This window comes from Chenopodium quinoa, unplaced genomic scaffold, assembly GCF_001683475.1.
Source record: "Chenopodium quinoa cultivar QQ74 unplaced genomic scaffold, ASM168347v1, whole genome shotgun sequence".
NCBI classification, from domain to species: Eukaryota; Viridiplantae; Streptophyta; class Magnoliopsida; order Caryophyllales; family Amaranthaceae; genus Chenopodium; species Chenopodium quinoa.
In genome coordinates, this window is record NW_018744304.1 from 6,052,100 (window position 1) to 6,078,538 (window position 26,439).

Below are 26,439 nucleotides of genomic sequence, written 5' to 3' on the forward strand. Positions count from 1 at the left end.
AGTACAAATTCCCTTTAACATGCAATAAAAGGTGATTAAGCAATAAATAATATAAAATAATACATATCAAGCAACATAATAAATAATCAACATCATTAATATAATAATAATCATAATCATGTTAAAGCATAGCAAGATCCTAGGCATGATACTAACAAGATTAATAACAAACCCTAGCATGTCACTAAACAATAAAAATCAAATCTTTAGCCCTAACATGATACTAACAATCATAAATATTAGGAAGAGAATAAAAGGCATCATACTTTTAATCATACTTAATATTAAAGTTACCCTAGACATGATACTAGGAATCAAAATAACAATATAAGCATGATTTCTATATCATAATATCAATTAATCAATAAAATCCCTTAAAGTACTTACTTGGATGCCTCGTACCTCTTTCTAATAACAAAATACACACGTTAGTAACTTCAAGGAAAATAATAATCAAAACAATTAAATTAAATAATTGAAAGAGAGATTTGGGACCAAACCCTCAGAAATTGAAACCTTTCATGTCTAGGGCGAAGGCAACTTCGAATATGGCTAGGTGTTTCTAGATCTTGTGAATGCAGAATTATTTATTTGAGAAAAGGCTAGTTTAGAAAAGAGAGAGAGAATAATCAAGAAAATCTTGATGAGAGTTGATGATTATTGTTGATTGTAGATTGTAGATAGATGGTGAATTCGTGAATGAAAACAGAGTTTTGATACGATATTTATAGAGAAAAACATCCAAAAAAAGATAATTTATCAAAACAGAGTCTGAAGATCGCAAAACCACCATGGCGCCAGCCCTGACTCATTGGCGCCAGAACCAGTGGCTAGCGTCTGGCGCCAATCCTGGTTCCAGGCGCCAAGGCCTGGGGTTGGACGCCAAACCGGCTTTTAACGCGTTTTCGAAATTCTGATAAAATTCCCGTACTGGAAGATAAAATAATATAATTTCAGTCGAAAATGCTATTTGATCTAATTAAAACTCTAAAGAATCCTAATTGAATTAAGAATGATGAGAACCTTCTAGAATTTTCTAGAAGACCAAAACCATTCCTAATTACACTAGGAATGATAAATCATATTAGGCCCTCCCCTAGATCATTGGGCCGTACTTAAAACTCAAACCGGGCCCAGTTTAGTAAATTGGCCATAACTTCCTCAATATTCATCGGAATTGGGCTTATAATATATCGTTGGAAAGGTCTTTGCAAGCCCCATCCAACTACACCATTATTGGACCCATATCATGGACCAACCAAACTGGATCGGCTGTTTTCTTAAAATAAAGTTTTCAAAAACAGAGAGAAGAGAAAAGAAAAGAAATAAAACTTTCCGCAACACCAGACCTTTCCACACTTTCGTTTCATTCGATTATGATTCGACGTGAAAGGTACTCATCACTGGGTTTGGTTTTGGGGAGACACAAATGGGTGTCTACACAATTCTTGTCTTTTTCCCCAAATTTGGCCACAATCCAGCTCGTGCTCTTCACCAACCACCTCGACAATTTTTCCAGAAAAGGAAAGAATAAAGGAATATGAACGGGGGAGAAAGAGGAAGCAATCCGCGCTTTTTTTTTGGGGTGGGCCCCACATCTTAACCCAAGGTACTCAATTTTTAACCAAGAGTACTCAATTGTTTGGGTTGATTTCATTTTTTTGGCCAGAAAATGGGACAGAGTACCCAAACGGTGAAAAAAAATTGAGTACTCAAAAGGTGAAAAAATCAATAATTGAGGGCCTAATTGTTGTCTTAACTCCATTAATTTGCGTTGTGCATTATTAAAAAATGTAAATATTAGGCAACTTGAGATATAAATCTAACGATTAAATAAGATCCTAGCTTGCTATTTAATAAAGTCATGTTAGAATAGTACAAAAGTAAAGTGAATTTCACTAATCTTAGGCCTATTCAATTCACCTTATTTCACATATTTTATATTTAATAAGTTTGGTTAAGCTCACTTTAGAAAAAATAAATTTGGTCAAACGATAGAGAGAGTATAACATACCGATGAAACTTCAGTGGCAATGAAAGCATGAAGCCTACATGAATCAAAGCCATAATAAATAAAGATGAAATTGTGCTTAGCCTCATTTTTTGGGACACCATACTCTTTGTAGGTCAATTGCCTTCCATCCCTTAGCCTTATTCTCGGAGCCGTTATCGATGGACCGCTAGGCAAACTACATAATTTCGGTGGTGGTGTTCAGTAGTGATGGACAAAGTGCTCTATATATCAACCCAAGCCAAACTAGCAACAAGCTCAAATAACACAAGACGCCAAGTGTCGCTATCTCATGACATACCTAAAAGTTTTGCTTTATATATTAATTATATGATGTTATTTGATTAGTGTTACAGGGGTTACTATGTTATTTTATAAGCGGTCACATGCATGATGTGGCCAGCCGCACACAAAACATGAGGATTTATTTACCATACCCTATCTTGGTCAACAAAAGCTTTCCACATTTATATTTGGATGAAATTACATTATTTTATAAAATAGTTAAAGTTGTAATAATACATGGGAACGACATAAAAAATTGACCAACTAAAGATAGAAACTTGTTTTGTTGTAATTATACAGAAGCAAACAAAAAAACAAAAACCACCCATGCATGCCTAGCCCGCCGCCACCACGGCTAGCACAACCCCCTTCCCCCTAGAGCGCCGACAACCGTCAAACTCCTTCCTCTCCCTCAGTGTCGACACTTCCTCGACAACCTACTCTTTCCACTTTGATCACCACGAAATCCAGCAAAAATCCCCTAAATCCCAAACTCTAACATACATAGCCTTAGATCTACGGCAGTGAAAAGCTAAGGCGGAGACATAGAGAAAAGGAAAAGGAGCACGCAAAAGGCTAGATCGAGCGACGCCACGATGGTGAAGGGGATGCTGCTCGATGTTTTCGGTGGTCGGAGAGGATATTTAATGGTTTTAAAGGGTAGGGGGAGGGGTTATGAGAGATTCTAATGGGGAAAGGGGAGGGTGGTCGGGCAGCGCCGACATCGGGGGAGGGGAAGGAGGGCTAGGCGACGGCCAGCGTTAGAGGGGAAGGGTGTTGGGCTGGTCGTGGGTGGCTGCGGTGTGGCCGTTGGTGGCAGCATGCTGCTGTGGGTGGTTGGGTTACTGGTTTTAGGTTTTTTTTTAATTATTTTTTTTATATATTTTTTTACCCATCACATGCTGACATGTGTATATTAAATTTCAAAAAAAAAAAAAATTATCGACTCAATAGGTCACCGGTCACTTGGAGTGTTATTGGCGGAAAGGTTACAAAGTCCGGATTAATAAAAATTAAACTAAAGTTGAGATTAATATTGGCAGATGAGGCAAAGTTGAGATTAATCATGGAAACTTTCTTTAAGTTTTTTATTCACCATATTCAAAAGTTAATTGTGCGTAATTGATGAGTGACATTTCTGTCACTCTTAGTGATAGTGTTTAGGTTCTTTTTCGTGTTTATTTTATCTTATTTTCCCTTTTATTCTCTTGTTTTCTTTTTAATAAAGTTTCTAGTTTATTTTTTAGTTTTAATATGTGTTAGTTTAATTTCTTTTCTAATTGGTTTCTAGTTTATTTTTGTATTTATTTCGTTCTTTTCCTTGTCACTTTCATAGTTTTATTTAGTTTGTAGTTTATTTTACATTATTTGCTTGTATAGTTTTTGTTTAATTTTTATTAGTTTAGTGTTATTTCTTTTATTTTCTATTTTATTTTATTTATTTCCATTTTATATATTTTATTTGTCTTAATTCCTTTCCTCGGTTTTGTGTGTAGGTGTTCAGGTTTCAAGTCAAGTAAGTTCGGTTTCCGGGTTCGTGTCAATTGTCAATCACCAAACACCTACAGCCAACTCCCCTGCTGCCCCACTCACACCAAACTCCCCTGCTCCCTACCACCGCAACCAAATCAGCCCACCAATCACCACCGCAACATTCAACCTCCAACCGCATCTCCACCTCCCATCAATCACCATACTAACCGCAACAACTACACCAGCAGAGCAGCCGCAACAGCCACCACCGTCCAGCCCGCAACATCCCACAACTCACCCTCAATCTCCAGCCACCATTACCGCCCACGCCAGCAGCGAATTCCAGCCACCATTCTTCACCATTTTGCAAGAAATCGAACCTCAATAAAGCCCCAATTTGATTGGATCTTTTTGCGGGCGTGCAGCCCTGTCCGAAGGCGCACAAATGGAGTCCAAAATTAGAGTCGAGACAAATTTTAGAGCATCCAAATTTTGAAAGGAGAAAGTTGGGTCTGATTTGTTTTGGGTGGGATTTTTGGGTTTTATTATTTTAATTTCTTTTTCTTTTTATTTTTCTTTATTTAGTTTTATTTTATTCTCCTTTTTTCAGTTTACTTACGTAGTATTTTATTTCCCTTTCTTTTATTAGTCTATTTTCCTAGCCTTGTATAAATACCCATCTTTTGGGGTAATGAGAACAATCAACTATTATTCTATTTTCTTAATCAGTTTTAGGAGAGCTTCTCTCTCTAGGGATAGCTTAGGATTAGAGTAGTTTTGAGAGAGAAAGTGAGGGTTTCACCATTGTTGAGCTTGGATTTTGAAGAAGAAGATTGATCATCTTGTTTGTAGACTTTCATCTTCAATCAATGAGAATCTCTAACTCTCACTCCTCTATTTTATTTGCTTTATTTTGATTATTGTTTTAGTTGTTAGTGTTGCTTGTTAATCATGTTGATTCTTGGTTATTTGTTAATTAATCTTGTTATTAACATGATTAGTGAGTAATTTCTCCATTAAAGGGATGGTTGTGGTGTAGTTGGACCTTGAGCATGTTCTAGGGTTTGGAAATGTTTTATTTGTGATTAAAGTCTTTATATGCTTGATATTCTTCAATCTACTTGCAAAATGCATGTTGTTAGTTGATTGGGAGTGAATTATTGTTAAAAGATGCGATAGCGGACCTAGCAAGATTCATTATATCGATTGTTATTTGATAACACCTCCTAGTATATGGTTCTAATGTGGAAGCATAGAGGCTATGTTAGGAGAAGCCAATGAACCCCGGAAGGTGGCTAGATTGGACTTTACTTCGATATTCGAGCATATTTAGTTCATAATTAATTCAAATTCTATGCCTTTGTTTATGATTGAGTGAATGATATACCTAAACCATTTCCCTTAGTGTTTTATTTCTTGTCTTAGCGTGTTTAGATTTTAGTTTACTTATCTCTTATTCCGGACTAGATTAATTGTTGATAGCAATTGGTAGTGTTTACTCGTTCCTTGTGGTTCGACCCCTATGCTTGCCTTATACTCGTATTAGGGTTGTTTAGGTTGTATAAATTGTATTTGATCTAGGGATAGACATTTGACGACGTGTTTTTTCCCTTGTCAGTAATGGAGTGACTTCGAACTTACAGGTGAAACTTACACTACTGGAAAACAACCAATTTTCGACGAAACAGGTTGTCGGAAAGAGGTTGGTAGGAAAAACGGACCTTCCGACGGAATTTCCGATGGAATTCATTTGACGAAAAGTATTTTTCAGGCACCGGTAAAATCCGTGGGAAACCTCCGACGGACATAAATCCGTCGGAAATTTGCGAGGGAATTTCCGTCGGAAACTGCTTCCACCGAAATAAAAAAAATGCGGCGCCACCACCGGTACAGCGTATCACCACCTCGAACTAACTTTAACCCCCATCGGACCACCAGTAGCCCCTACTCTAACCATCAGCTCTCATTGCCAAACCCTAACTAACCTCCCTCCCTTCACCCACCAAGATCCACCACTGACCTCCTTCCCTTCGCACCCTATTTAAACCCTAACCCTAATCCCCCACCACCACTAACCACCACGACACCGCAATAAAAAAACGTAAAAAACAACCAACCACAACCCAAATCTACCCACCACAACCTCGACAACCCAACCCCCAAAATCTGTACTCCAACAACCGCCACCACCACCGCCATAAATTTGAAAAAAAAATCGCAAAAAACAACAAAATTAAATCAAAATTAAGGGAAAAAAGAGATAAATACCTTAATTTGACCGAACAAAACCTCAAAAACCGGGTTTATAAAGCCAAATTTGACCATGCAAATTTTAGATCTAGAGTTTTCATGGTCGAATTTGATCTGAAAACCTTGTTAATGTCTTTGTTGTTGTTGTTGTTCATGCGGTGTTGATTTTGTTGTTTATCGGCATAGGTGTTGTTGTTTAGCGGCGATGGTGGGTGTTGGCCGGAGAAGAAAGAAGAAGAAGAGAGGAAAAAATCTGGCGAGAAAGAGAAGAGGAAACAAAACGAGAAGAGGAGAGAGAAGGATCAAGTTGAGGACAAGAAGAAGAGGAGTAGAGAGAAGGATAACGTTGAGGAGAGAGAGGAGAATGAAGAGCAGATTGAAGAGGTGAGAGAAGAAGGGGAAATAAAAGGAGAAGAGGGGAAGGAGAAAAAAAAAGAGGTGGTCAACAAAACGGCAACTAACCTATAAGGGTTTTCTTAAAAAAATATTCCGACGAATTTTCGATGGAATCTTTGATTCCGTCGGAAATTTCCGACATAATAAAAATTCGTTGAAAATTTTGATATTTCCGACGGATTTACGTGTCCATCAAAACTATTCCGTTGGAATTCAACCTGATTCTAGTAGTGTTATTATATATTAACTTTATTCACTTATTCATTTTTAATCAACAAAACTTTTGTTCTAATCTCCATTTCAATTTGTCTCATTTTCCTAGTTAGTAAACCCTTATTCTCTTCATCTTAAAATAGTAATATTTGGAAAAAAATAATTTCAATATAATAATAATAAGTTTGTTTCATCAAAAATAATTTTTTTATTGTAAAAATCAGTAACTTTAAGAACTTAAAATAAAAAAAAATCCGTATAACTCTTCAATAAACAAATATAATTAAAAAATCGGTAAAAAAATTGGGATCAATAAAAAATAGTTTTAGTTTAGCATAATCAAGGTAAAAATAATATTAAATAAGGATGGATTAATTATTATCGAAAATCAAGGCCTGTTCACTTCAGCTTAATTTCAATTCAGTTCAGTTTAGCTCCAATCAGTTCAATTCAGTTTAGTTCAACTCCAACCAGGTCAATTCAGTTCAGTTCAGCTCCTAATTTCCTTTTCTCATAAAATATTCATTTCAGCTCTGTTTAGTTCAGTTCAGTTCAGTTCAGCTCCAATCAGTTCAGTTTAGTTCATCTCAGTTCAGTAAATGTGAATAGACGTAAGACATATATGCCAATCATACTGAATTATTCAAAACCCTAAGAGTAAGGGTCTGTTCTGATTTACTAAACTAAGTTGAACTGAACTGAATTGATTTGAGCTTAACTGAATATTTTATGAGAGAAGGAAATTAGGAACTGAACTAAACTAAACTGATTAGAGTTGAGCCGAGCTGAAATTAAGCTGAAAAGAACAAGCCATAGTAATAAACCATTTTTAAACATTTATTTACATATTTTTAATTTGTTTTATAAATAATTAATATTCTAGTTTTTAGTATACTGCAATCAAATTCAAAAGTACTCTGATCCATATGTTCCATGAATTATAATTAATATTCTAGCGCGGCTTTGGTGTTGCGTTACGCGCCCGCGCATTGTAGCTGCGTGTCCGCGCACAAACCATGCATAGGATTTGCCTCCATTTTGAAATTTGCTTCTTGTGCGCGCCATCTCACAGAGCAGCGTGCCCACACAAAAGCTTAGATTTCCGCAACACATCAGAAACCGCTGTGCCAAGGCTGCAACATGCTGCTACCTAATTTACTGCTTCTTCGCTTGTGCGCGCCCTCTACCTTGCTTTCTTCGATTCTTCACTCGTGCTTCCTTGGATTCTTCTTTGCAATTCTTTAAAATCCTAAGCACAAACACCAAGGGAAGCAATAAGGTAGAGTAACAGTATGAACACGCAATAAAGGCAAGCATTCAAGCACAAGCTAAGCGCAATTTCAACCAAAATACATCGAGACATGAATGCACGATTATTTGAACAAAACAACATAAGACAAGATAAAACAAAGCAAAAATATTATCTTAAGAGTGATTTAAGTCTCACACATCAAAATCCAAAAATAAGGTTAAATTTAGAAAAATTAAAACTAAAGAATTGTTCTTCGATCAATTTATGTTCTTCAACGTTCTTCATCATGGATGAAATAACCAACTAATTTATGATCTTTATCCCTTAAATTCACTCACACATCGATGGAGAATGAACACATGCCCCAATTTACACACCATTTATGATTTTTGTTGTTTTCGGAAATCGGGGTTCGTGCAAATCTGAGTTGTTTCTTAATCCTTGAATAGTACATATAATTATACAATCTCAATCAAGGGATGCGAAATCAACAATTTTATGTATTCGTAAATATTAAATTTTCACTTTTTCGATAATCTGGGTATGTGAAGAAAATCTTGGAAGAAACTATAAAATATTTTCTTCAAAACCTTATTTAATCTAAAATAAAAGAAGCCTGAATTTTAGATTAAATACCTAGCATATTGATGAATACCTAATACGGAATACCTAGCATTCAATATAAAATTCAGGCTTCTTTTAGGGATATTAGCCTGACTTTTGTAATTATATTTATGTTATCATCAAACAATATTCATTAGATTATCAATGCAAATTAAATTTAACTATTAAATTGATGAGAAATACATTGAATACTTGAACTATTAAATTAATTGATTATCAACTTTTTAATTTTAATATTTTTAATTTAATCTTATGTTTGAATTTTATTAAAAACTGAATTTATATAATTATGAATTAAAATATTTTTGAAAAATAAAAAATTAATTTCCAAAAAAAAAGAAATGATTTTCTAAAAAAAGAAAAAAAATTAAAAAGAAGTTTGACCAAGTATTTTAAAAAAAGAAAATCAACCAATAGGATTTTAGAGTTATGATGCTTATAATAAGGATGACCATAGTAGAAGCATCTATTACCTATTGGTTGGAGTATTAAAAAATTATAAAACAAAAATAATACGGTAATAGTTTATTAAAAAATAGTATATAGTATATATGAGAGAAAAGAAACATACAAAAATGTACTTGTATTACTCCCTCCGTGTTATTATAAATGTTACATTTTCTTTATTGGCAAAAAATTATATTTTTAAAATTATATCTTTCTTCTTTCATAATCCCCACCTAAATTGCACTAGTACTTTTTTTCCAGTCAAAGTTTGACACTTATTAAAATACAGAGGGATTAATAAATTTGGGTATAGACAATGAGATATGAAATTTAAATATAGATTTTTACCAAAAAAAATAAGTGTAACACAAAACCAAAAAAAAAACACCCCGTATTTCGTAGGGTAAAACCCGGTATTCAAATGCCTAATTCTGCAGCTCAAACTGTTAGTTTTTTCATCCACCCTCAGTCATTGGGTTGGGATTCTACTAAAGTGCACGACTGATTTGTGCCAGTGGATGCTTCTGCAATCCTTGCATCGGAAGCACCTGATTCGACTCAAGATGACTTTCGTTATTGGGCAGGTACCCGTTCGAGTAGTTATTCGGTGAAAACAAGCTACACAGTGCTTCAACGACAACTTTCTCCAGAGGCGACTATTTCTTCTTCTCCTTCTTTCTGGATAGTTCTTTGGTCTCTCCAGTTACAACCAAAATGGAAGTTGTTCCTATGAAAACTGCTCCATCATGCACTAGCAATTAAGGTGGAGCTTAATCACAGAGGAGTTTCGGTTCTAGATATGACATGTGACCTCTGTCATTCAAAACCCGAGGATTTACAGCATCTCTTTAGAATGTGCTTTAATGCAAGCTTAGTTTGGAGGGGTGGATGCCTTGGTATCCGCTCAGAATTTAATGGAGACCTTTCTCTCTCAGATTGGATCCAAAATTATATCCAACTTTTTATTAGTCAGGACGGGCCTTCCAGTGCTTGCTTAGGTTCCTCGTTGGCACACTTTGGAGTTTGTGGTTATGTCGGAACTCCACAATATTTAGGGATTCTTCTGCTTTGAGGCCCTTTGATTCACAGTTTGCGGAGGACATGGACACTCATTCAGTCATTGTTTCCTCGGCAGATTCGGCTAATTCCCTTAATATTGCAATAGGTGACGTAGATGCCTCTCCTTTGCCTGGGTTTTACTCACCTCACTACTACAAAAAGCTGTTTTTTGGACGCTTTTTAAGTCTTATTTCGACGCTAAAAAGCGTAAAAAAAAAAATTTCTCGACGCTGCTAAAAAGCGTCGAGAATCCGTGAGTCGAGAATTTTGAGGGACACAGAAAAGCGTCGAGAATTTCGACGCTTTTTTTGTGTCTAAACTAATATACGAAGTGTCAGAAAATACTAATTTCGCGCATTTTCACAACTTTGTATAGTTTTTAGCGACGCTTTTACATGTCCACATACTCAAATTTAGCGACTCTTTTTGTAGTCTTGCGTTTATTCGTGTCAGCCTTTGGTATGGCGTGAAACTTTTAAAATTTGAAAATATGAAAAATATGTAGACATTAAAAAGCGTCTAAAATTTTTTTTTAAGCTTTTTTTTATTTTTTTTCCTTTTATTAAATTATTACCATCATACATACAATAGTTATTTAAATTTATCATAAATTTAATTAATAACATTATAATTAGAGTAAACAAATATTCTATATAACTAGATCAGATTACAAAAAAAAAAACAAAAAAAAAACAAAAAATAATTAATCAACAATAATAAGAGTACATAGTTAATTAAATTACCAAATTTATAAACGAAAACATCAACACAATTAATTATTAAAAAAAAGGTCGCATATTATAGTAGCTTGTCCCTAAATAAATACATCACTAATATAATTAAGACTAAAAACCAAAATAGATAGATGATGGCGTTATAGAAGATGTAGTCGCTTGTTTTGATGCTCAAGTGTTCTGGCCTATTCTCTTGTTGCACCTACATTGCCTTTTCCAATCTTCAAAAAAAAAAAAATACAAAGTATAAATTAGTACATTACACAATATAAGCTTATTAACACACACATACACACATAAGCTTATAATTCCATCTTTCCATTGCTAGCAACCACCACGTACGAAGATAAATCAGCAATCGAAATGAGGAGCACAACCAAATACTAGGGTACCACCAACGGGCTGTCCATGATTATCCACTACAATGCCCGAATTATCAACTAGTAGAAGTACCTTCTTATTTTTTGACAACAATTTGAGACAAGGAATAGCGGCCGTGTTAGGCAGAACAACATGAATTGTAAATACCAAAATTACCAGATTGGTTTTTGTATCTAGTTGATCTGCAATCAAATACCAGAATTGCCAAATACCAGTGTACCACCAACTCAGCAACTGATCTGCATGGATCTGCAATTGTTACAGCCTGTGAAAATATCAAATCAACATGCCCTGTAATACAGGACATCAAACTATAAGCATTATCAATCCCTAAAATCAATGAATCATCAAGCCACGCCATACTCTTCACACCATCAATACACGACATTTCCTTCAAAACCACGAACAAACCACGTTTCCCATCGACCTCTTGATCATGCTTACTACTGCCTGAATTCAGCTCAATGAACACCACTTTCTTCCCCATTGCCACCACAAAAAGGTAGGCACCATTATTATCCACTCCCCTAGAACTGAATTCCTTAACCCTCGCCCCATTCGATCTAACCCCGCCACCTAACTTTTTCATAAGCCTCCCACCTACACTACTACCACTACTACTAACTCCCTGTTCATTAATCCAATTAGAATTTCCAGATTCAGTACTACAAACCCTTCTAGCAACAACATTAACACCCTTCAGAATCCCTAACTTTTTCACAGGTTATAACAATTGCAGATCAACTAGATACAAAAACCTATCAGATAGAACCAAAATTCTACCAATTTGATTAACAACATGAATTGAATTAATACCAGAATGACTGATACTAACACATCAGATATAATTTTTTTGCATTCAGATGCATTTGAAGCACAATAATCCTATAAGATTATTAACAACTTAAAATACCCATTTCATTCACCAATTGTAAATAAGCTTTAAGCATACAAGAACTCAAGAGTGAACTTGATTGCATGAAAGACCAAACACATATTGAAATCAGATTAGTCTACTAAGCAACAACTTAATAGTTAAGTATAAATGTATCAAATCTGATTTTCAGATCTGAAATTTAGTTTTGAACTTCAGATCTGAAATTCAGCTCTGAATTCAGTTCTGAAATTCAACTCTGAATTCAGTTCTAAAATTCAGCTCATAATTCAGTTATGAAATTCAGCGCTGAATTCAGAACTGAAATTCAGCGCTGAATTCAGTTCTGAAATTCAGATCTGAATTCAGTTCTTAAATTCAGCTCTAATTCAGTTCTGAAATTCAGAGCTGGATTCAGTTCTAGATTTCATCTTAGTATTCAGTTTAAGGGTAACGTAGATAATGAGCCGAGGCAAGCACGGGTTCCTCTGCTTACCTCAGTCCAAAGCTCAGAAATTAAAGGCACTGCACTCGGCTTAAGCTATGGAAACAAGATGGAGCCAATATTAATTAATTATAAACCCCCTAAATAATTCATAAGCAATAAGCCTTTTGGTCCAAGTTAATACAACCATCAATATGAGCCATGCAATTATAAGACTTTTGGTCCACAATAATGTTTTCAATCATAAAGCAAAGCAAGCAAATGTTTATAAAATTAAACAGCTTAAACCAGCTGCTAATGAATGAGTAGAACCATCAATATGAGCCATGCAATTATAAGAGTTTTGGTCTACAATAACATTTACAACCAAAGAGAAAAACAAGCAAATGTCTATATATAAAAGGACACAGCTCAAACCACCTTCTAATGAATGTGGAGGAAATTATAATGCGGAAAAAAAAAATACCAATGAACAAAGATATCATGTCTCTTAAGCAAGTTTGAGATTGCTCATGGTTCATAAAGATATCATGTCTCATTATGACTTTAGCAAAGCCACAAAGATTTCAGAAAACCAAGTCAATCTAGTTCTAGGTCAATCTATTTTTCATCAGACTAATAAAGAAATTACACAATTCAATACTTACCATGCAAAGATATACTTCATCAAATATAAATAGGGACTCTAGCATCTAAGCACAAAGAGAAATGCAACCTTGTTACCTGGTGGTTTGCCATTTCTAAGAATTCAGGTGTTTTCTTTAGAAGAATTGGAGATCTATTCCCTTGACGAACTGCACCTACAATATCATAAAACTGTCCAACAAGTGCATTAAGAAGAAAATTACTGTGTCCGACTAGTAATCACCTCTCATAGTATTCTACATAAAATGTGACATAGAGTTGCTACATTATTAAAATATTAACTAGCTAAAACAAAAGTCCAATAAACGAAAGTTTAATAATGCAAGCTAAGCTAAGATACAGAGGCTATACAATGTAACTTTTAGGGGAAAAAATGTATAAACAATATCTTCCATCTATCCTTTATCAATATTGTTACTCAAAATTTTCACAAAAAAAGAAAACTCAAATTTCAAGGAAAATAAAGAGTAATGCAGAGCTATATACCTTCAAATCTGTAACGACACCTAAGGTAAATGAAGGCTAATTTTTCCAGAATTTTATCTGAACAGAAAAAAAAAACAGATTGTTCTTAAGTAATAGCAGGTGAGTAGCCAACTCAAAATGGTGCTTCGCTCAAACATAGAATAAAAGAACAGTAGCACAAAATTGAACTCAAAAGGCTAATTTTTCCAGAATTTTATCTGAACAGTAGCAGAAAATTGAACTCAATAATATGTATAAACAAACCCTAAAATATCAATTGCTCATGAATCAAACCCATTTCAGACCAAATTTTCGTGAAATTATTGCAAAATAAACTCTATAAACAAGCTATAGGACTCGAATCGAAGAAAAACTGAAGCCCCAAAGGAAAGGATGTACCTCGATTTTATCGGCAAAGAGAGGACGAAATTAAACACCATTGAAGGCCAGCGGGAAGAGAAAATTAGGCAAGCAAAATTATTGTTGAGCAGTGCAAAGGGAACGAATTGATGATCTGACATTGAAATCCATGATTTTCTGAATCACTTTGCAGAATTTCGTAAGATATAGGAGAGATGAATAGTAAGGGTTTTCAAGTTTAGTACTGTGGGCAGTTTTATTATTTCCGAAATTTTAAAACCGTACGTGGGTAGAGCCAATTAAACTCACGATCCCTGCACGTGTTGTTCTCGACGCTTATTTATGTCGAAAATCAATCTAGGCGTCGAGAAAACACGCATATTGTATTTACCACCTGACGCTTATGCCTAAGCGTCGAGGCTAAAGCGTTGAGAAAAGACTCATTTTATAGTAGTGTTAGCTAGGTCAGAGTAACCATGGGGGTTCTTTATTGTCACTACAAGTTGATGGTGCTTGGTTCCAAGACTCTCGTCATGCTGGGATAGGTTGGTGCTTGGATAATAATGACCCGTTGGATGCCCGAATCATTCGAGGAAGTAACTTCGGGGTGTGTACATCAACTTTACATGTGGAAGCTTTGGCATGCTTGTATGGGCTACAATGGACTTCTGATCGTCGGTTTCATTCTATCACGGTTTTTACTGACTCTTATAATCTTGAAACCCTTCTTCGGGAGGATGGCCATGGTGATGTGGATAACCTCTGGATTATCCGCAAGATTCAACTGCTTGGCTCAACCTTTCAGTATTGTAGCATACATAAGGCGGATCGTCCGCGCGTTCATCGAGCTCATCAAATTACCGGGGAAGCGGCGGTGAATTTTATTTGCTTTAGTATTAGTATGGAATTTGTTTGTATCCGTTGTGAAAAAAAAAAAAAAAAAAACTTTAAAAAGCATGGAGAGGGAATATTATTGCCAAGCTACTAGATATCGTCGTGGCGTGAAATTGTTCGCCGGGCAAAAAATTAACTTGTGGAGCCACTAATGTAGTAATAGACGGTTGGAGATGATCTAATTAACGTATCAAATTACTAGTAATAAAAACCAAAAGCTAGAAACTTCTTGATCCCTCTTGTAAGTACGTTCAAAGCATCCCTCTTTATTGATTCACTACTTGAGCTTTATATTAACATATATCCCACGCCAATTTCAGTGATCATCGCAATCAACTAATAAGAAAAGCCTAAATTTCTCTTTATCTTCAACGTACTCTAAAGTTTTTTGCAAGGTATGTATATAATATGCAACTCCCATTTTCATGATCTAATACTTTATTGCCGAAAGAACTAATTGCCATATTATTTTATATCGTCGCCTTCTTTTAATTAGTCAAATTGTAGTTTTAAACTAACTGTCTCATATTCTCATTTCCCATTCTTATATATATATGTATAAATGATATTGGAGTATAAATGTATAATGTATCACTAATAATAATTCAAATGCTAACTTGTAGAGAGGGATACAATGAGGATGACATACCCAAGTGTTAGCAAGGAATATCAGGAAGCAGTAGAGAAATGTAAGAGGAAACTTAGAGCTCTCATCCAAGAGAAGCAGTGTGCTCCAATTATTCTTCGCTTAGCGTAAGTTACTGTTGACAACTATATACATATATTAAAGTAGTGTCTTTATTGGAGAGAATTTTCTACCCAAAACTCTACTCACTCCATTCCTTAATACAAAGCCTCTTTGTAGCATTTTTAACTCACATTTTTTTTTTTTGAAGCAAACTAGAAACATGGATTAATTAAGGGACAAAACGTCCATAAGTACATATGGAGAAACATCTTGAGGACAATGGTTTTCCCAAGTTTGTTCAAAACCAAAAGGAACTAGTTTAGCTAAATTATGAGCAACGGTATTACCATCACGTCTCACATGAGACCAACCAACAGACGAGAAATCAGAGCAAAGGGCGAGAATATCACCAAGGACCCCATCCACCTCCAAGGACAGTGCATTCTTTGAAAGCTTTGCAATAACAAATTTGCAATCCGACTCAAGCAAAACATCCAAAAAACCATACCTTTTTCCAATTTTAAGAGCAAACAGCAAGGCCTTTGCTTCGGCAATTTCAGGGGACCAGAAAGCACGACATCTTCTTGTTGCAGCCACTAAAACTTGTCCCTCGTGGTTCCTAGCAACAACTCCAAGGCCAATCCACCCCTCAACAGATAAGCAGGCATCAGCATTTATCTTGATGATGTTCTCAGGTGGCGCATTCCATTTGTTTGGGCTGGGAACAGGAAGGAGGCCAACTGCTCCATAAATTCGAGTTGCATAGCTCCCTTGCTCCTCCACGTATCTAGCAACACGCCCACAAGTTACAGCATTCGGAGTTTCTTTATCTTGAAACACTTTAAGATTCCTATCCCCCCAAATACACCAAGCTAGAAACATACCACGTTGAACAACCTTTGGGTCGAGATGTTTCCAACTTATCACGAGATCACATATGGAGTCGAATTCACCCCAGTTCGCCATCTGAGGACAGTAGCAGTCCTCCCAAAGGCCTTGAACACGACAGCAATCCACAAAGGCATGGCTAATGGTTTCGGATTCATGGTTGCACCAGGGACAGGAGGCATCAGTTGTAAGGTGTCTATAGTGCAGAAGACTCTTCACAGGTAGAGTATTGGAGCAGAGTTTCCAGAAGAAGAGACGCACCTTCGGGGTAACATTTGCTTTCCAGATTTCGACCCATGCCTGGTGGAAAAGGTCTAAGTCACACCCTTTCCCTAGTAGATATGCGGATTTAACAGTATACTCATCTGGTTTGGAGAAAGCCTAGGAGGCATCTGATATGCGGATTTTTAACTCACATAATAAAGAGAAAGAAGCTTTGTATTAAGGGACGGAGGGAGTTCTTTATTATACTTATTCATTTATAAAATTATTAATTTGCCTAAGAACTTTATTTACTTATTCATCATTGCTATGATAAACTTTTGAGCTAGAAATTTCTGTATTTGAATTTCAATTACCATGTTTTAAAAACCTAAGCTACATGGCTAGAGAATTATCTAGACTTTGATAAATATGTCCTCTTGTTATACGGAGTATATATGAAGCACAAATGATAATTTCTTGTTAGACCCTGTTTGATTCACCTTAAAAAAATAATATTAAGTAAAAATAATTTCAGTTCAGTAAAAATATGTTCAGTTCAGTAAAATTAATTTCAGTTCAGTAAAAATAATTTCAGTTCAGTAAAAATAAGTTCAATTCAGTAAAATTCAGTTTTATTAAAGAAGAATTATAATAGAAAATCAGTAAAAATTATTTTAGATCAGTAAAAATAATTTAAGTTCGGTAAAAATAATTTCAGTTCAGTAAAATTAAGTTCAGTTCAGTAAAAATAAGTTCAATTCACTAAAAATAATTTCAGTTCAGCAAAATTAAGGTGAATCAAACAGGGTCTTAGTCTTAGTTCTTGGAATTTTTAACGCATGTCCAAGTTTTAATTTTAACTACTTGGTGATACTTGAGTTTACCGTAGGCTACCAAACTGTAACTTTTTTTATTTCGTTATAATCGCAACACTTATTTATTTATTTTTATCTCTTTCATAATAATTGCAATATTTCCTTATTTGAAAAGAATCCATTACTATTTTATTACAGTATTTCTCTATTATCTTTTGGTATTATTTCTCTCTCATATTAAAAATTAAATAACTAACTAAATTTTATATTATCAAATAATCCCTTTGGTCCTCGTGTCCTCCCTATTGTTGCGATTATTACGAATCTAATAGAGTAATGGTTACTCCTTTATTTTATAATTAAATGTTACACTTTGTTCTACGCATAGCTTTAGGTAAATTAATTAATTTTAATACTTCCTCCGTTAACCATTATATGCAACTTTGGACATAATCACGGACTCCTAGGCAAAATTTGCTAATGTTGTTTAGGAAATGTTAGGGAAAGTAATTAAAACAAAGAAGAGAGAGAAAGTGGGACTGCCCACGTGTTTCTTTTGCATGAAATCTGATTTTGGAGGGGAAACTTTTTTCCCTCACTTTTTAGCCAAAATTTAAAATTTTACCCAAATTTTTCCCCACCAACATAAACTTTAACTTTTCCAACATCATTATAGTGGCTTATAAATACCAGCCACCACATTTAATGTTCATCACCATATTCTTGTTTCACCAATAATACAGTCCAAAATACAGACATGTTTCCCAAAAAAATAAGTTAGCATTAATTACACTTCATAATCCCATATTTACCCAAAAGACTACATACCCCTGATCTAAATTAGTGCTCTAATATAATCAGCACCATCTTCATTGTGCTCTCAAAATCGTGGCAACTTCACCAGCACCAAAAAACGACTTCAGCCACCACCTTTTCTTCTTCCTTCCACTCTGAAAATTAAAAAAAAAAACAGTCAGTGTTCAAAAAAAAAAAAATACCAATTACAGAACAATGGATGATCATTATGGATATGATGATTATTTCTATGGAGTTGATCAAATGTTGATGGATGAAGAAGATGCAGAAGATGCTTATGAGTTTTCAGACCTTGAATCTGAAAATGATGAAGATAACAACCAGCAACAGCAGTCACAGAACAATCAAGAAGCTGATGCATTTCAAGAAGCAGATGCATTTCAACAACCACAACCAACATCAAGAAAACAACTGAATTTGGATAAAAAAAAAAGAGAAATCATTGATGCAATGTTACTTAAAATGCAAGATGGTCAGCTAAGAAGGGGACTCAAGGCTCAATTTGCATTGAGATTTGAAGTCCATAAGTCAACAATCACAAGAGTATTTGACGATCTAAAGAAGCAGATGTCAGAGGGAAATGTCATTGATGTCAGAAACAAGAAGTTGGGGACATGTGGGAGAAAACCAGTGGAATATTCAAATGAATTTCTCCAATCAGTGCCTCTGTACAAGAGAACTACTGAGAGAAGCTATGCAGCATCTTTGAAGATATTACATGTCACCATACACAATCTGAAGAAAAGAGGCAGACTCAGAACTCACACAAGCACCAACAGACCAACACTTACTTCTAATCATAAAGTTGCAAGGTTAAAGTGGGCTTTAGCTCATGTTAATCCAATTCCTGCAGTTAGGGACCCAACATTTGTGAACATGCAAGAGACAATTCACATTGATGAAAAGTGGTTCTGGCTGAACCCAGAAACAAGGAGGTTTTACTTGCTGCCAATAGAAGAAAATCCATATAGGTGCCAACAGTCCAGAAGGTTCAAAATCAAAGCCATGTTTATGGCAGTGGTTGGTAAACCTCTATATGATGCTAACAAAAACTTGTTACATGATGGAAAATATGGAATTTTCCCTTTTGTGTTAAAAAAAAAAGAGCATTAAAGTCAAGTAAAAACAGAGTTGCAGGAACAATGGAAACAAAGGCAATAGAGAGTGTCACCAAGGAAGTGACAAGGAAAATGTTGATTGAGAAAGTTATACCAGCAACCAAGAGCAAGTGGCATCCAAGCCTACCTAAAAATGTATTCATACAATGGGATAATGCAAGACCACACCAAATCCCAACATATGCAGAGTTTCAAGAAGCATGCACATCAGATGGTTTCAACATACAGATGGTTTTCCAGCCACCCTAGTCCCCTGATCTGAATGTGCTTGATCTAGGACTGTTTACCTCAATCCAATCCATCCAATATCAATCTTTTCCAGAAAATTTGGATGATTTGGTTAAGAAGGTAAATGAGGCTTATGCTGTTTTTGATCCTAAAGTCAATAGGAATACATGGATCACATTGCAAAAATGTATGTCTGAGATAATGATTAAGAATGGAGGCAATAACTACCCACTACCACATATGGGCAAAAATAGGTTAGAAAACCAAGGGATTCTGCCAGAACAGTTAGAGGTCAGTAGGGACATCATTCAACAAGCAGTGGAACATCTCAACACTTTGTTCAGGCAAGTAAACCAAGCAGAAGATGAAGACACACAAATGCAGGTAGATGCAGATTAGAAAAAAAAGCAATGATCAGCAACCTTTTGGGACATAGACTGCCACACATAACCACATTATTTTGTGTAAGAAAAAACAAGTTGTAGTAGGGTACTTGTAACTTTTAGCTTATCTTTTGGGTGGTTAGGTGTATTTTGGTTATTAGGAACAGAGGAATGTCCAAGGCAGTCATGTAAGAGCAGTGGTTGTATTTAGGACTCAGCTTTTGTAATGGAACAACATGAATGAAAATCAAACTTTTGGCTATAAATTTGGGACTCATTTTTTTTACTTTCATTCAATTATTCCACTACTCAATGTTCAAGAAAGGCAGAACTTTTTCCCTCAAAAGGATTATTCTTTTATTTTCTCAACACCTTATGTGCAAGTGATTTCCTCAACAACTTTCATCACAGAAGTTGGAGCTAATGACACTTACCAAAGGTACATCAAATGAGTCCCTTCATCACTTGGAAATGACATACACACAACAATAAAATTGTGTGGCATCCATTATCAACCTTAAAGTAACAGAAAAGAGAGGCAACCAACATGCTTAACCTACAAATTTGGGACTCATATGTTCTCTCATATAATGGTCATTGAGAACAACATCAAATGTGGGACAACCATAGATCATACATCAATGCACATCATACATGTATCATCATTCATCAATCACATTTCCTCTTACTCTAGCACAACAACATCAACATAGCAAAACAGCAAACCAACATAACCAATTCTCAGGGACTCATAAACAAATCAATCCACAACACAAATACACATCAACACCAGTATCAGCCAACAAGAATGAATAAATGATTTGGGACTCATAAACAAAATGAAAGAATAAGAAAGTTAGGTTTAGACATCGTTACTGAATGCTTCATTCAGTTGGGGAAAGCACAACTCCCAGCTCATCCTCGGTATCATGCCCTTCAGGGACTCCATCATTTGGATCTTCAGGAGGAGGAGCACCAGAACCACCGACTTCATGGGCCACCACAGCAGGAGGAGCACCATCCCCAACACCACCTTGATTAGGGTCTTCATCATTAGAAATGTCAATCACCCCAGTCAGCTTAGCCCCACGAATTCTGCTTCTAGCAACCAAACTAGCACGGTGCCTAGATCTGATAGTGGTAGGAGGTGCCTTAGAAACCTCAGATCTGGGATTCTTCGCAGCAGAAGAACCCTCACCCTCACCAGACGCTCTCTCCTTGGTAAAATCAAGCGCCCTTTTGCTTCGACGCCTGATTTCCTGTCTCCTAGCTTCCTCAACGTCATCAATGGATTGCAGAACTTCCCGAAGGGCTTTCCAGGTGTAATCGCTTATGTATGGACCCCTATCCCCAGCATCGTACATCCTACGAAGCCAAGGGGCGTCAGTGTTGAAGGAGTGAATCAGCATTTGAATGATATTTCCTTCCTCTTCAACATCAGTCGCAAAGAAGGCATCGTGAAGTTGATCTAGGTTAATCATTTTTAAAGGGACTCAATTGTAAAGAGGAATCAACCCTCAATTTGACAGAACCAAAGAGAGAGAGCACAAGTAACAGATCTGGGAGATTAACCCAGAAAAGAAGAGATAGAGTGTCAAAACCTAGAAAAGAAGACATAGAGATGAACCCAGAAACGACAAGAGGAGAGAGAATGAGGAAGAAGATGAACATGTTTAAAGGGAGATGAAGAACCATAGATTGTTCTTCCAATTAATGCAGGCAGTTGGGGAAATGATTTAATGTGGGCAATTGAAGTGGGGTGATTGTATGGGAAATTGGTGGGAATGGTTAGGGTAATCCTAAAATCTGATTAATTGATCAAATATGATTAGTGAAGATAATAGGCATATTTAGATTTTTATATAAGAGCATTTTAGTCATTTTGCTATGTTTTTTTTACTAAAAATGGAAAAAAAATTGTTACACATAATGTTTAGGGTCCAAAATTAGTAAAAGTTGCAGATAATGGTTAACGGAGGAAGTATAAAAAGCTAGTGGGGTACGGTTGTTGGGATATATTAAACAAAAATATAAGAAAAAATTAATTTTAGTTCAGTAAAAAAAAATAACAATTTAGTAAAATTCAGTAATTTTAAGAAAAAAAATTTAATGGAAAATTAATATAAATAATTTCAACTCAGCAAAAAAAATTTCTGTATAGTAAAAATAATTTCAGTTGAGCAAAAATGAAGTAAATGAAACACGGCCTAACACTTAAAGGATACAAAGGGAGTATGATTATATTTAGCTAAGAATAAATGCAAATAAAAAGATTAGATTGTATCAATCTAATCTGCGTTTTACTTAAATAAGCTAATACAGTATCAATTTTTTTTTTAAATAAAAACAATACTGTATCAAAATTAAGCATTATATTAAGCGACTTTGATTTTGGAAAAGCATTGTGTTTTAAATTTACAAGTCTAAAAAGTTAAAACACCATATAGTTGTTCTCCTTTTCAATTTGAACTATATGAAGTTTTATACTCCCTCCATCACTAAAAACATGAAAATTTTGACTTTTTTAATTTCCACTATTCATGCATTAGGTCTAGTCATAATTTTTTTATTAACATAATACGTATTAATAAAAATAATGTTGTTAAATAGGTATTAATGTAAAGTTTTATATAATTTATAAAATAATTTTCATTAATTTTTAATCATATAAAATTAAAGTCAAATCAGTTCATTGACATGCATGTATGTGTGTAATGCTCACTGTATCATACATTTTTGGGACAGATGAAGTACTCCTATATTAATAAATTGTTGGTAAAATAATTGTTGAAATCAATAACAAACAAAAAGATTAGAACTTTCCTGAATTGAAGATCCTAAACTCACAGTCGCGTCGTGGAACAATAATCCACTACCTTAGAAGCGAAATACGCCACCACCAATACAAGTTTCCTAGTGACGCACGCCCCCCAAGTTTAACACAACTCTCTCGTAATCCGTGCACCCGAACCCGAAGAGTGGAATTGCTCAAGAACTGTTCAGATCTCTAAGGGTAGGTTTGTGTTTTTGGTTTTGAAAGTGAATGAATGAAGATAGAGAGGCAATGCTCATATTTATATGAGTCCCGAAAATCGGAGACAAATAAAATAAACCGACCTAGGAAAAAAGGCGGGGCCGATCGGGCAAGCAGCCGTCCGATCGGGCGCGAGATGAAGTTTTCCAAACCTGGTGTCTCTCCCGGTCGGATGATCTTGAAAACCCACCTCGGGCGAGAAATCGGGCGAGAGCCGCCCGATCGGGCTCGTCAAAGCTCGACTCTGTCGCCCGACCCGCCCGATCGGGCGAGAGAGCCCTTCTTTTTCCTTAGCCAACTCCGCCTGATCGGGCGCGAGAATCCATTTGCATTACCATTTCTAACATAAATTAATGTTGGGACGGCCAAAAAAAGATAATATGATATGAAAGCCAAAAAAAAATAAAAAAAAATATATAAAAAAAAAATAAAAGATACATTTCTTAATTAGATGACTACAAATTATTGGTAAGTTCAAGAACTTCAGCTTTTACTATAACCTATGTAAGTTTAATTACTTCATTTTTTACATGAAACAATGGTTTGTATTGATTACATCATAAACTGAAATACTAAATATCTGAATGGCCGGGAAAATTGTAGATGGCACTCAGCTGGGACATTTGACGTAAACTCGAAAACCGGCGGCCCGTTTGGGACGATAAAGAACCCACAGGAGCTGGCTCATTCTGCAAATAATGGTCTGGATATCGCTGTTAGACTGCTGCAGCCAATCAAAGACCAGTTTCCACTACTAAGCTATGCTGACTTCTACCAGGTAAACCTATATTCAGCTACATTTTCATTTTGTAATTTGGTTCATAAGCTACATTTTTTTCTGTTGCATATGAAGTACATGCTTATTGTAAATTGACATATTGTATGTATTGATCATTCATAAGTTTATGTTTTATATTTTTCTCTATATATTTTAAAGTTGGCTGGAGTAGTTGCAGTTGAGGTTACAGGAGGGCCTGAGATACCATTTCACCCTGGGAGACATGTAAGTGGACTCTAAATTATATTGTTTGAGAAATATGTGATAGTAATGCATGATTTTGTTCACATTGTGATTTGCTATGGATGCATTATGATTTTACCTCATCTTACATGTTACTAAGTGTTTCCTTCGTTTTCTTTTACTTGCAATATAGGTTTTAGGCACACATTTTTAAAGGTAACTAGTTTTGAGCTTGGGCGATTCTAAGGGTCTGTTCTCTTCAGCTTAATTTTATTTCAGTTTTGCTCCAATTAGTTCAGTTCCTAATTTCATTCTCTCATAAACAATTCAATTCAGTTTAGTTCAACAACATCCTATCAGTTCAATTCAATTCAACTTGGTTCATTAAATCAGAATAAGCCCTAAATTATTGCGTCATTTTCCTGGTAGAAATATTTACTAATATTCTATTTTAATAGAAAGGGAAATAATATAGCAATAGTTTAGTGGCTAATAGCTTAGAAGTTAATAGAGCAAATAGTTTTTAATAGAGCAAGTATATAAACTCTTAAATCTCAAATTGGTTTAAGAGGCAAGATTAGATCAACTATCTCATGATAACTAAGGTTAGCGGAACAAGCCTTTATAAATGTAGTTTTGTATATTTTTTTTTTTTGGTTTAATTTTTTTAATCAATTCATAACCTTAATACGTGGTAACATGAGTATAAAAACTATCAATTCATAAACTTTTTTTTTTTTTTTTGAAAAAAAAATCAATTCATAAACTTAATACGGAGTAATTCGAGTATAACTTTTACGAACCAAATGTTCATAATTTTGTTAACCTTGAAAAAATGATATGCTATCAACATTGTAAACTTAATTATTAATACGAGTATAATTTTATATTTTCGCATATAAATGACAAAAAATAACAATAAATATATTCATAAACCAGGTTACATAATTTCATATATAAATTTGTGTGGTTTTTTATTTGAAGGATCTATAATTATTAATAAAAACAAAGAAAGGTATTTAAATTAATTTTGAAGTCATTGTATGTCTATGCCGGAAATGAACATTAAGTATTTTTCTCATGTATCCGGTGTCAATTGAAAGTTCCAAATTTATCTCACATAATTTCATATATAAATTTGTGTGGTTTTTTATTTGAAGGATCTATAATTATTAATAAAAACAAAGAAAGGTATTTAAATTAATTTTGACGTCATTGTATGTCTATGCCGGAAATGAACATTAAGTATTTTTCTCATGTATCTGGTGTCAATTGAAAGTTCCAAATTTATCTCAAATTTCATTGTGTTTTGTAACATGATTTTTAGGACAAAACTGAATCACCACCGGAAGGCCGCTTTGTTGGTTGTGTGCTTCAAAGTAGTGGATGTGGGGGGTTTAATTTAGCATATTATTAGGAGTCATTGTTAGTGGGACTAGGTTGTATTCATTGGACGTGGGTTTACTCCCTTAGTTTTAGGGAAGTAGTTGTCATTAGTTTTCTTATATATTTGCTCTTGTACTTTGTTATTAAAATGCATAATATCAGTTTCGTAATTCTTTCCTATCTCTCATCTCTCTCTTTAGTTTCAACACGCTTGCCTGATGCCGAGAAAGGTTAGTTTTTGTGTTTTAAGCCTACATTATTAGACATACAAGTACTCTTAGTTCTTTTATTTCCTCTTTGTCATTTGTATAATATTTGTTGTATAAACTCTGGACCTTATGAATGTAGGATCTGACCATTTGCGAGAAGTATTTTACCGAATGGGTTTATCTGATAAGGATATTGTAGCACTATCTGGTGGTCACACCTTGGTTAGTCATTATGTTCATCTATTTAATTTGGTATTTTCCTGTTTACAGCAATTACAAATATGCAAATAACAACTTAATTACTAATTGTCAATTGTGTAGGGAAGGTGTCATAAGGAGAGGTCTGGCCATGAAGGATCTTGGACCAATAATCCTTTGGTGTTTGACAACTCCTATTTCAAGTATACTTCGTTATAACCGTAAATAGACATGTTGTTATTGAATAGGCTTAGCCCATTGAGTTTTGATTTTGGGTTAAGATTATAAAAGGGTTTTACATGTGACAGGCTCAATGTAGGAGCAAGATAAAAGAGTATTTTATTGGACAAATTCAAAATAGAGATGCAATATTACCTCAATTTAATTAAAAAAATACCAAGCAAAGCTTGTTGAAGTTGGTGGGGAACTCACCTTGTAACTTTGAGGTCATGAGTTCAAGCCCCATCAACTTCAAAATGCTTGGAATTAGGGGGATTTCCTTACCTCCTCTAGTCCTCTCCTCTGCTCTCAAAAGATGACCAGTGGAGCTGACTACCTAAACTTGTGAGAGGTGTTGGTTCTTGTTTACACATGTTAACTCAAATGTTCTTGTTTACACATGTTAACTCAAATTTCATAACAGGGAGCTTCTTAGTGGAGAAAAGGAAGGTCTTATCCAACTGCCATTGTAGTCTCAAGGTGT

General features: G+C 35.0%; 2 protein-coding genes across 7 annotated transcripts; one reads left to right on the top strand and one right to left on the bottom strand.

Annotated features, from left to right (window-relative positions):
• Nucleotides 1–10,713: 10,713 nt before the first annotated feature.
• On the bottom strand, nucleotides 10,714–14,300 carry LOC110695746. Of its 6 annotated transcripts, none has more exons than XR_002506196.1 (4): nucleotides 13,954–14,297; nucleotides 13,576–13,632; nucleotides 13,160–13,260; nucleotides 10,714–10,965 (listed from the first exon to the last, which is right to left on the bottom strand). XR_002506196.1 is itself a non-coding variant. In XM_021872972.1 (2 exons), exons 1-2 carry the CDS (start codon nucleotides 11,712–11,714, stop codon nucleotides 10,916–10,918), a joined length of 483 nt encoding a protein of 160 aa, XP_021728664.1. In that variant the 5' UTR covers nucleotides 11,715–13,153; the 3' UTR covers nucleotides 10,714–10,915. The 6 variants fall into 6 exon arrangements, 1 of the variants encoding a protein (XP_021728664.1); XR_002506195.1 differs by having other exon boundaries at nucleotides 13,168–13,260; nucleotides 13,954–14,287; XR_002506198.1 differs by lacking the exon at nucleotides 13,576–13,632 and having other exon boundaries at nucleotides 13,168–13,260; nucleotides 13,954–14,292.
• An 807-nt stretch (nucleotides 14,301–15,107) lies between these two features.
• LOC110695745 (L-ascorbate peroxidase 2, cytosolic-like) lies at nucleotides 15,108–26,428 on the top strand. Its single transcript, XM_021872971.1, has 9 exons — nucleotides 15,108–15,203; nucleotides 15,432–15,561; nucleotides 23,586–23,760; nucleotides 23,920–23,985; nucleotides 25,271–25,307; nucleotides 25,530–25,559; nucleotides 25,678–25,760; nucleotides 25,860–25,939; nucleotides 26,380–26,428. Exons 2-9 carry the CDS (start codon nucleotides 15,443–15,445, stop codon nucleotides 26,426–26,428), a joined length of 639 nt encoding a protein of 212 aa, XP_021728663.1. The 5' UTR covers nucleotides 15,108–15,203; nucleotides 15,432–15,442.
• Nucleotides 26,429–26,439: the final 11 nt, after the last annotated feature.

What these genes read in the sequence shown, in the direction of transcription:
- LOC110695746 (XM_021872972.1), bottom strand. Translation starts at nt 11,714, where the DNA reads ATGAAAAAGTTAGGTGGCGGGGTTAGATCGAATGGGGCGAGGGTTAAG. An exon ending in TAGATACAAAAACCAATCTG is followed by an intron (nt 10,966 to 11,281) that starts GTAATTTTGGTA and finishes TTTTTTTTGAAG; the next exon opens with ATTGGAAAAGGCAATGTAGG.
- LOC110695745 (XM_021872971.1), top strand. Translation starts at nt 15,443, where the DNA reads ATGAGGATGACATACCCAAGTGTTAGCAAGGAATATCAGGAAGCAGTA. An exon ending in CCAATTATTCTTCGCTTAGC is followed by an intron (nt 15,562 to 23,585) that starts GTAAGTTACTGT and finishes GGAAAATTGTAG; the next exon opens with ATGGCACTCAGCTGGGACAT. An exon ending in ACCGGAAGGCCGCTTTGTTG is followed by an intron (nt 25,308 to 25,529) that starts GTTGTGTGCTTC and finishes CTCTCTCTTTAG; the next exon opens with TTTCAACACGCTTGCCTGAT.